The sequence below is a fragment of the Mesocricetus auratus genome, unplaced genomic scaffold (assembly GCF_017639785.1).
Source record: "Mesocricetus auratus isolate SY011 unplaced genomic scaffold, BCM_Maur_2.0 Super-Scaffold_100008, whole genome shotgun sequence".
In the NCBI taxonomy this organism is placed as follows: Eukaryota; Metazoa; Chordata; class Mammalia; order Rodentia; family Cricetidae; genus Mesocricetus; species Mesocricetus auratus.
The window spans coordinates 77,665,124-77,676,434 of NW_024429192.1; the positions used below are offsets into that span (position 1 = coordinate 77,665,124).

The window sequence follows — 11,311 nt, forward strand, 5'->3', positions numbered from 1 at the left end:
CCATGTGAGGAAACTGAGGACACAGGAGGGTGAAACACCTGTGGGAGGGGCTTATCTAGCCATTCAGCACTAAGAATAGAAAAGAAACACAATTGTTCAAGTATTTATGAAGCTCCTACTCCAATTCTTACATAGGAAATACAACAGAGATGCCATCAAGGGGAGAGGATCCTACTCCATCTTTGGAAAGAGTCAAGGAAGGCTTCTGGGAGGAGGAGATTTCTAAACTGAACCCAGAATTCAACTGTCACCGTTGAAAAGAAGTGCCAGGAGCAGGGGATGCCCAGCTGAGCAGTTCTGAGTCACACAGGGACACCTCTTTTTCCCATCTGAGACACACAAGAAGTTTGTGACTCTTATGCCTCACCGGATTATCACTTAATTAATCCCCAGAGTGTCATCATTCTTGTGTGTGTGTGTGTGTGTGTGTGTGTGTGTGTGTGTGTGTGTGGTGTGGTGTGGTGTGGTGTGGTGTGGTGTGGTGTGTGTGTGTGTGTGTGTGTGTGTTGGGGATGGAGCCCAGGGCCCTCAGCTTCTGCTTTTAGTGTTTTTCATTTGCTTACTCTGCTTTGTGGAGAGATAGGATCTTTCTATGTATCCCAGGCTAGCTTCAAACTTGAAGCAATTCTCCTGCCTCGGCTTCTCAGACACAGGAATTACAGACCGGCGCCACACGGTCTGCCATGTCTATACTCTGCTTTGCTGTTCTGCTCCATCCTGACTTCTCAGGTTAGACTTGGGGGCTCACCGGTGTCTCCCTTCCATAAGCATTTAACTTAGATATAGGGTGTTTGATATGGAGCTTCTGGGCTAAAGTGGTAACTAGCTTGTGCAAACTAGTCCCAGGTATGTAGGGTTGGCTGAGGATGTAGCTACACTGTGGAGCAGTTGCCTACTGTGCCCCAATGAGGGGGCTGGGATATGGCTCAGTGGTAGAGGCCCTGCCTAGAATCTCCCAGTGAGGGGGCTGGGGGTGTGGCTCAGTGGTAGAGGCCCTGCCTAGAATCCCCCAGTGAGGGGCTGGGGGCTTGACTGAGTTCTGTCCCCAGTAAACACATAACAGGCCAGATGTGAAGGTGCATACTTGTAATCCCAGTGCTGGGAAGTGGAGGACAAGAGCATCCCAGGACTCACTGGCCAGCCTCCTTAGCCGAGTCTGGAACTCTAGGTCTCAGTGAAGAGACTCTGCCTCAAAAACTAAGGTGAGGAAGGATACCTGAAGCTGACCTCTGATTACCCCATGCATGTGCAAAGATGTGCATGTGCCCCCCCCCACACACACACCAAGTTAAAAAGAAAAATTAGGGGCTATTAAGGGCTCAGCCAGGGAAGTGTTTACTTGCAAGCCTGGAAACCTGAGTTTGATTCTTGGGAACCATGTAAAAGTAGACATCGCCAGGCAGTGGTGGCACAAGCCTTTAATCCCAGCACTAGGGAAACAGAGGCAGTTCCTCAAACTCTGTGAGGCCAGCCTGGTCTACAGAGCTAGTTCCAGGAGAGCCAGGACTATCTCAAAAAAAAAAAACAAAAAACAAAAAACAAAAGAACAGAAAACAAGAACAAAGTCACAAAACCAGAGATGACAAAAAGAGACTTAAACCAATCATATCAATTACATTAAATGCTTATGGTCTAGAAATGAGGTAATGCATATATGTGTGTACATTTATGCCTACATGGTAATGAATGGGTCTTATTTAAATTGCAGATAATATCAACACATCAGCTCAATGGTAGACATTATTTTTATTAAACTTAAAAACCTGAAGTCAGAGGGACAGTAGTGGTGCACACCTTTAATCCACAGGGTGATGGTTGAGGCTAGCATCTCAGCGTTCAGGGGGTGGAAACAGGAGGATCAGGAGTTCCTCAGTCACATAGCAAATTTGAGAACAGCAATGACTACAAGAGACATTGTCTCAACAAATAAACAAATAAATAGATAAGCTTAACTAAAGAAAGAGGAGAAAGAAGCACACCGCTGATGTTGGAGATCTCAAGAGTCCTTGTTATGGATAGAGGATTAGAAAACTAGCAAGAATGCAAAATAGGGCTAGGGAGATGGTTCAGCCAGCAAAGGCACTTGCTGCCCAAGCCTAATGACCCAGGTTTTATCCCTACAACCCATTCAGTGGAAGAAGAGAATCAACTCCTGCAAATTGTCCACTGACTTCCGCAAATATATCATGCATGGCACTTGAGCCCTCACACATAAATGCATTCACACAAAATAAATTTTAAAACAATAAAAAAAAGTTTTAAATCCAGGTGTGGTAGTTGCACACCTCAAATCCCAGCACTGGCAAGACAGAGACAAGTGGATCTCTGTGAATGCAAGGCAGTCCTGGTCTACATAGTGTATTGAAGGACATCCAGGACTGCATAGTGAGACACAGTCTCAAAAAAATTAATTAAAAAAAAAAAACAACAAAATGCCACGACCCTGAACTCTCGGAGCTGCAGAGTGCTCCACCTGAGAGCATGGGGAGGAGTCAAAGCAACTCTGTGATCAGTCAGAAAGCATTATGAATTGAATTGAAAAGGTGTGGAGTCATTATGTGCTCCCGGAACACAACCAGGCCGGCCCTGATTAACAAAAACTTTCTGGAAAGTCGCCAGATATAGCAGAACTTAAACAAAAAAAAGCCTAACAAGTGAAACAAAGATTACAGAGATGAAAAATATCTTGAACTCAGTAAAACAAGGAAGAAGAAAGCCCCAGCACCCAAAGGTGTAGAATATTGCCAAAACAGGAAATGTGTGGACTTCTCGATGTTTTCTTTCAAAAAGAATTAAAGTACTATTTTGACATTTCACCTTAAGAAGCTTTGAAAAAAAGACACAGCCAAATACAGTGGAAAGAAGGAAACCATAAAACTAAGAATGAACTCAACAACATTACATGAGGGGGAAAAAAAAGGATCCAGAGAATAGATGAAACTAACATGTACTTCCTTGACAAAACCATTCAAGGGGTTAGAGCAACAGCTCAGCTGTTAAGAGCACTGGCTGCTCTTGCAATTGATCTAGGTTCAGGTCCCAGCACCCACGTGGCAGCTCACAAACACCTGTAATTCCAGTTTCAGGGGATGCAGTGCCCTCTTCTGACCTCCAGGGGCATCTGACATGTATGTGGCGCACAGATACACAGGCAACCAGAACACTCTCACACATAAAACAAACTTTAAAAGGAAAACTATTACTAGAACTGCCAGTCCTCAAGACAGGTTGATTAATAACAACAAACAGGTACTAATTAACCATACCAAGAATTAAATAGGGGGCGGGGCTGGAGAGATGCTCAGATGGCCTCCCTTGCTGCTCTTCAGGAGGACCAGAATTTAGTTGCCAGCACCACATCAGGTGGCTCACAACTGCCTGTAACTTCAGTTCCAGGGAACTTGACATCCTCCTCTGGCCTCCACAGACACCCACATTCATGCACACCCACAAACATATACAATACACATAAATACAAATAACAAATAAAGCCTGGCAGTGGTGGTACACACCTTTAATCCCAGCACTCAAGAGGCAGAGGCAGGAGGATCTCTGTGAGTTCAAGGCCATCCTGGTCTACAGATAGAGTTCCAGCACAGGCTCCAAATTTACAGAGAATACAAGGCTGGCAAGATGGCTTCCTGGGTAAAGGCACTTGGTGTACAAGCCTGGTAACCCAAATGCTATCCTGGAACCTACACATGCTGGTTGGTTAACTCCTGACTTGACACAGTTTAGAATCACCTGGAAAAAGTCTCAATGAGGAATTGTCCCGATCAGGCTGGCCTGTAGGTGTATCTGTGGGAAACTCTTAATTTCCCTAATTTAGGCAGGGAAGACACAACCATTGTGGGTGGTACCATTCTCTGGGTTTAGATCAGTGATTGTCAACCTTCCTAATGCTGTGACCCTTTAATACATTCTTCATGTTGTGGTGACTCAACCATAGAATTATTTTCGTTGCTACTTCATAACTGTAATTTTGCTACTACTATGAACAGTAACATATATATATCTGTGTTTTCCAATGGTCTTAGTTGACCCCCTGAGAAAGGGTCGTTCAACTCCCCCCAAAGGGGTTGAGACCCACAGGTTGGGAGCTGCTGGTTTAGGTCACTAGAGAAGCCAAATGGTCTGCTGGCACAGGCCTTTAATCTCAGTACTCAGGAGGCAGAGGAAAGATGTCTGCAAGTTCAACTTGGTCTATCGAGTGGAGTTCCAGGCCAGCCAAGACTACATAGTAAGAACCTGTAGCCCCACAAAAATCCAAAGAGTAGAGAAAACTAGCTGAGCACCACATATATGCATTCATTTTCTCTCTGCTCTTGGACGTGATATGACTAGCTGCCCCTCCACCTCTGCACGGGAATGTTTGCACCCACGTGCGCACGCACACAATACTGAGCAATCACACACTAAGCAATTGGAAAGGATGTCCCCACAGAACAGATGACAAGCAGAAAAACACACAAAATATAAAACTGCCACTGCCACATGGCCACACACATCTAAGTGTTTTTAAACAGCACAAGAGGGAATGGGGGTGGGGATTGGCTCTGTTGGTAAAAGCATTAGCTTGGGAAGCACTGGATTCTGAGTTTGAATCACTACCATCTACATAACAAGCTGGGTGTTGCTGGACTCGGTGGTGCCGCCTTTAGTCCTAGCACTCAGGAGGCAGAGGCAGGTGGATCTCTGAGTTCAAGGCTAGCCTGGTCTACAAATCCAGTCCCAGAACAGCCAGGGCTACACAGAGAAACCAGATTTTGAAAAACAACAAAAGACAAACAAGTTGGATATAGCTATGGGCACACCTGTAACCCCAATTCTGGGGCCTGCTAGCTCCGGGGTGAGTGGAAGACCCTGTCTCATGGAACTAAAGTAGGGAGTGATGGAGAAAGGCACCCTACATCTGTCAGAGAGAGCATGTGTATATACAGCATGACAAACCCACACAGACAACAATAACAAGTAACACTGGGGTGGAGGTGGGAGACTTCAGAGGGCTTTAGATCTTTTCTCTAGTTCTGAACTTAAATTTTTTCTTTCATAGACATGATTTAATTTGTTATTGCGTATTGAGTTATATTTTTGTGACGGGTCTCCCTATGTAGCCCAGGCTGACCTTGAGTTCCTGATCCTCCTATCAACATTCTGAGTGCCTGGATGACAGGCATGTACCACCAAGCCAGGCTCATGAATTCTTTTTTTTTTTTTTTTTTTTTTTTTTTGGTTTTTTTTTCGAGACAGGGTTTCTGTGTGGCTTTGGAGGCTGTCCTGGAACTAGCTCTTGTATCATGAATTCTTTTTTAATGTTGTTGGGGGTGCTGGGAAGATGGTTCAGTCAGTGCTTATGGATAAAGCATGAGAGCCTGAGTGTAGATCTCCAGCACATTTGTAATCCCAGCACTAAGGAGACAGAGGCAGGCCAATCCCTGGCGCTCAAGAGCCAACCAGCCTAGTTAAATGGGTAAGCTCTGGGTTGAGTGAGAAATCCTGTCACAAAGCAATAAATCAGAGAGACACTAAGGAAGACACCCAACATTGACCTCTGACCTCCACACACAGGTGCACACATCATAGGCACACAGGTACACATGAACACATACACACACATACTCTACACACACAAATACAAATTAATTAAAAATAATTTATATATTTATATGTGTGTATTTTTTAAGTGTTTGGGGAGTTGTCTCAATGGTAACGAGCACTTACTACTCCTACAGAGGACCCCAGTTCTGTTCCCAGCATCCAGTTCCAGGGGATTCAGCACCCTCTTCTGGCCTCCAAGGCTACCTTCACCTATGTGGCATACACATGCAGACACACACACACATACATACATAGTGAACCATAGCAATAAGATACATATTTTAAAAACATATTTTGATAGGATTCATTCATTTACCAAGTGCTATTTACTACTTTGTTTTCAGAATTGGGGGCAGAGCCAAGACTTTTCACAGCTGTACACCAGAGAAGGCCTGAACTCTGCCACTGAGTAGCCCTCCGTTCATGATGGATGGACTGTCTTAAACAGAAGAACAAGGTTCATGCTTTTGAGCCAGGCATGGCTGAGCATGTCTGTAGTCCCAGCACTCAAGGCCGACAGCAGGAGGATCATGTGCTTGAGACCAATCTGGGCTGCACAGATAGACCCTGTTTCCAAAGAAAACTGTACAATATGGACTAGAGATAGTTCAACCATTGAGAGCACTTATTCTTGCATAGGACCTGGGTTTGATTCCCAGCACCCACATCTAGTGACTTACAACTGTCCACAACTCCAGTTCCAGGGGATCTAATGCCCTCTCCTAAATTCCATGGGCACCAAGTATGCACATGGTACACAGACATGCATACAAGCAAAATGCTCATACACATAAAAGAAAATACATAAATCTAAAATAAAAATATAATAATAAACAGCAGTAGCAGCAGTTGCTTTGGGTCAGAGCTATGTGTTTACAGGAGGTGTCCATGAAAAGTGTTTAACACCAGAGGGCTTGCAAGTGTTCAAAAGCAAGCCTCAGCCTCTATGAGGCTCCCCAATCCCAACTGGACTCCAGGACACTGGGACAAGGGATAGTTAAATGACCTCAGGTGACACTCAGCAATACTCCGGGTGGAGAGATACAGTAAGGAAAGATGGAGCCTCTGCCTGGAAAGGAAACAGGATATGGCAATGGGCTCATGCCAAGATTCCTGCTGGCCAGCCAACCCAGCCTGAGGAAGAACCCAGAGGAGGAGTTGAGGAACATGGAGGAGTGTCAGTCATGAGGGCCTCTGTCCTCAGAGCACTAGGGCTAGAGAGGGGAGGTAGCCTGTGCTTATAATCCTTGCACTTGCTGAGGCAGGGAGATTGTAAGTTTGAGGCCAGCCTGAGCTATGTAGTATGACTTACCACAGAGAAAGAGAAAGGGAGAGGGAGGGAGGGAGGGAGCTTCTTCCCACCAAACGTGTCTGGGGTGTATTCCTCCATCCATTCTGCAAGTCAGGTATGCAGATCAACATGGACCTGGACTACACACACCCACATCACCCACATGGTTTGCATGATCGGAGCTCTTTGCCTTTAATTTTTAAAAGATTTTATTTATTATGTATGCAGAGTTCTACCTACATGTTTGCCTGCACGCCAGAAGAGGGCGCCAGATCTCATTACAGATAGTTGTGAGCATGTGGTTGCTGGGAACTGAACTCATGACCTCTGGAAGAGCAGTCAGTGCTCTTAACCTCTGAGCCATCTCTCCAGCCCCTGCCTTTAATTTATTTTTATGGATATGTGTAGCTATATGTATGCATGTGTGTTCATGTATGTACACAGATGAAATATGAGTGTGCCTGGTGACTGTAAGACCAAAGAGGGCACTGGATCCCAGGAGAGTCAAGTCACAGATGTTTATAAAACACCATGTGCGCCGGGTGGTGGTGGTGGTGCACGCCTTTAATCCCAGCACTCGGGAGGCAGAGGCAGGTGAATCTCTGTGAGTTCGAGACCAAGCCTGGTCTACAAGAGAGAGTTCCAGGACAGCCTCCAAAACAATACAGAGAAACCCTGTCTCGGAAGAAAAAAAAACACCATGTGGGTGCTCGGTATTGAACCCAGGTCTTAAGTAAGAGCAACCAGTGCTCTTAACTGTTGAGTCAGCTCTTCACTGCCTTGCTGGGACCTGGGGGCTTGAAGACAGGGCTAGGTTGTCTGACCATCAGGCCTCAAATGGTTTCTATAACTAGACTCAGCTAGGCAAAGTGGTACAGATCTGTAATCCCAGGCCTGAAGAAAACGAGGCAGGAGGACTGCTGCCTGTATAAGGTTAATTTGGACTACAATGTTCTCAATGCATACCTACATAACCAGACCTCATCCCCATCTGCCTCACCTTAAAGCTACCAGTGAACCCCACAGCCACAAACCAGGCTCATATTCATAATCCATGAGAGTTCTGGAGATTGTGTACCTCAAAGAAATAGAAAGAGGGATTCTAGGGCCCAAAGATGAACCCAAGGCCTAACAAAGGCCAGTCTCAGGTCAACTGTATCATTGGGAATGGAGCCCAGGGACTCATAAATGGGTGGGGAGGCAGGTGCTCTACCACTGAGCCACATACCCATCCCCTTCACTGGGGGATTCTAGGCAGGTGCTCTACCACTGAGCCACACCCTCAGCCCCTCACTGGGAGATTCTAGGCAGGGGCTCTACCACTGAGCCACACCCCAGTCTCTCACTAGGGGATTCTAGGTAGGTATTCAATCACTGAGCCACACCCCATCCTTTTACTGGGGGATTCTAGGCAGGGGTTCTACCACTGAGCCACACCCCAGTCTCTCACTAGGGGATTCTAGGTAGGTATTCTATCACTGAGCCACACCCCATCCCTTTACTGGGGAATTCTAGGCAGGTGCTCTACCACTGAGCCACACCCCAGTCTCTCACTAGGGAATTCTAGGCAGGGGCTCTACCACTGAGCCACACCCCAGTCTCTCACTAGGGGATTCTAGGTAGGTATTCAATCACTGAGCCACACCCCATCCTTTTACTGGGGGATTCTAGGCAGGGGTTCTACCACTGAGCCACACCCCAGTCTCTCACTAGGGGATTCTAGGTAGGTATTCTATCACTGAGCCACACCCCATCCCTTTACTGGGGAATTCTAGGCAGGTGCTCTACCACTGAGCCACACCCCAGTCTCTCACTAGGGAATTCTAGGCAGGGGCTCTACCACTGAGCCACACCCCAGTCTCTCACTAGGGGATTCTAGGCAGGGGCTCTACCATTGAGCCACACCCCAGTCTCTCACTAGGGGATTCTAGGCAGGGGCTCTACCACTGAGCCACATCCCATCCCTTCACTGGGGGATTCTAAGCAGGCACTCTACTGCCAAACTATGTTCCTAACTCTTCACTGGAGGCATACAGGTAAGAGTGCTGGGGTTACTGATCCACACCCTTAACTCTTAACTGGGCGATTCAAAGCAAGCTCTCTACCATGGAGCCTCAGCCCCAGCCCTGCTTCCCATGGTCTGATAAATTCAGAGACATGGGGATATCGATTTGTTGGAATTCCAAGGGAGGACTTAAAGCAGCGTTGCCCAGGGAACCTATCAAGGGTACTGGGGGCACTGACCTTCTCCAGTTTCTCGAAGTGCTCCCGAAGGAACCTCAGTGGCCTGTCAGGCTTGGCGACACAAAGGTGCACAATGCATTCTTTGAGCACCTGCTGGATGCCATGCTTCTGCACGTACATCTCGCATCCTTTCAGAGAGTCCTCATCCTCTGAGTGGAAGCATGATGGGGAGGCCATGGTCAGAATGTCTTCTACAGTCCTGTTAAAGAGAAGTAAAACCAGCTTCAGGAGATGCTGAGGAAGCCAGACTGTCTGCTGTTATGCTTTAGAAAGTACACGTGGGCTGGGCCTGGTGGCACAGGCCTGCCATCCCATTACTCAGAAAACTGGGGCAGGAGGATCGTGAGTTCAAGGCTTGCCTAAACAGGGCCAGACTCTACAACTTAGTGAGAATCTGTCTCAAAGGGAAACCGTGGAGGAAGGCTGGGGTTGGGGCTAGGAAATGTAGCTTGGTTGGTTGAGTATTAGCCTAGCATGGAGGTTTCATTCCCAGAAGCAAATAAACCCTCTGTGGTGATGCAGGCCTGTAACCCCAGCACTACACAGGATATGGAGGAATAAAGATAAGGTTTTTAAAGTCAGCCTTGGCTGCATATCAAGTTGAAGGACAGTCTGGTCTACATAGAACTTTGTCTCAAAAAAAAAAAAAAAGGCTGGGGGCGGGGGACAGACCCTGAGAGGATGGCTCATTTGGGTAAAACACTTAATGGCCCACACATGAGGGGAGGAGGTTAGACCCCCAGCACCCACATAAATGCCAGGTGGGCTTGGTGACCTACAATCCCAGTGCGTGGGAGGTGAACACAGGAGATCCCAGGGGCAAGTTAGACTAGCTGAATTAGTGAGCTCTGAGTTCAAGGAGAAACCCTGCCTCAACACATAAGGTGGAGAGTAATCCATGAAGGCACCCAACACCAACTACGGGTGTTCTGCACACACACATGTAAAATATGCATGTGCACATACATGTGAGCATGCATGCACATGCATGTGTATGCACACTCTGAGAACACACACACATACACACAACTTAATTTTTTTTTAAACCCAGAGAGTTGCACATCAGCGGTAGAGGGCCTGCCCAGTGTGTAAAGTGGATTGCTGATGATTAACCATAGTGAAGGGTATATAACACCAGAAGTCTTATTTGTCAAATGTCTTTCTCTGATGTGTGGTTCATCCCTTCCTTACCTCTGAACAAATTCTTGCAGAGATGGAAAAAGATCAAGTACAATTTGTATACGGTCCGATCTCCATTTCTGAGAAATTTCAACTGGAATAAGTTGGGTGTCTGGCGCCCCCACTATGGAAACCATGCTGTCGAGTGGCTTCATTTTCATCCACCCCCTCCCCCCTTTTAAGGGCACCGATGTGAAATATAGATGTTGTCACGATCTAAGGCCCCCAAAGTGGGTAGGTGGGACGGGAGGGGGGAGTTACTGTCAAAGGATTGGGGTGGCTTGTTTCATGAGGAAAGGAAAGGGGGTAAGGTAAGGAAAACAATGGAACCGGGCCTTGGAAGATAGTAACAGAGGCCAGAAGGCTCTAGAACGCATCAGTGTGTGCCCTGCACAGGGTTGAGTCATAATGTCCAGGTCACTGCCCCGCCCCGCACGGATTGGAGTCACTCAGCCTAGAGACCACAGGGTTTGAAGGGACCCCATGTTGGCGAGGTACACCTGGCCTCTGCAGGATGGTGATTCTCCCCCTACTCCCCACCCTGGGACCCGGCCCCCGGGCCCTGGGCCCACCAAAGGAGCAACTGGAGGCGCCCCAAGAAGGTGGTGGGTGCAGAGCTTCCCCCAGATCGTGGTGGGTGCAGAGTGCCCCCAGACCCTGGCGGTGCAAGCGATCCTCCCGACCCTGTCCTGGGCGCCTGCGCAAGGGCCTGGTTCCACCTCGGACACCAGCAGCCCCACCACCACCACCACGACCCGGCCCATCCTGCAGCTCCCCAAATCCCTCCTGTCCCCGTGGGTCCCCCAGTTCCAGCAGAGACCCAACTCTGGGTAGGGTCAGGTCCCCGTGCAGACCCCATCCCAGCCCACGTACCTGTAGATGCGCGGTGCCCGAGGCCAGAGGCAACTGCGCGGGGACGCGGAGACGCGGAGACGCGGGGACGGCAAGCGGGTCTCCGCACTGCAGCGGCGCCGCCCTCCGCCCGCCCCCGCTGCGCGC

The 11,311-nt window shown here is 47.9% G+C and overlaps 1 protein-coding gene across 1 annotated transcript in view; it reads right to left on the bottom strand.

Annotated features, from left to right (window-relative positions):
* Positions 1-11,311, bottom strand: part of Prkar1b (protein kinase cAMP-dependent type I regulatory subunit beta) — a 111,470-nt gene extending 100,159 nt beyond the window's left edge. Inside the window, 2 exon segments of the mRNA XM_005080001.4 lie at positions 9,134-9,332; positions 11,186-11,311. Coding sequence (XP_005080058.1) covers positions 9,134-9,310 — 177 coding nt within the window. The 5' untranslated portion in view covers positions 9,311-9,332; positions 11,186-11,311.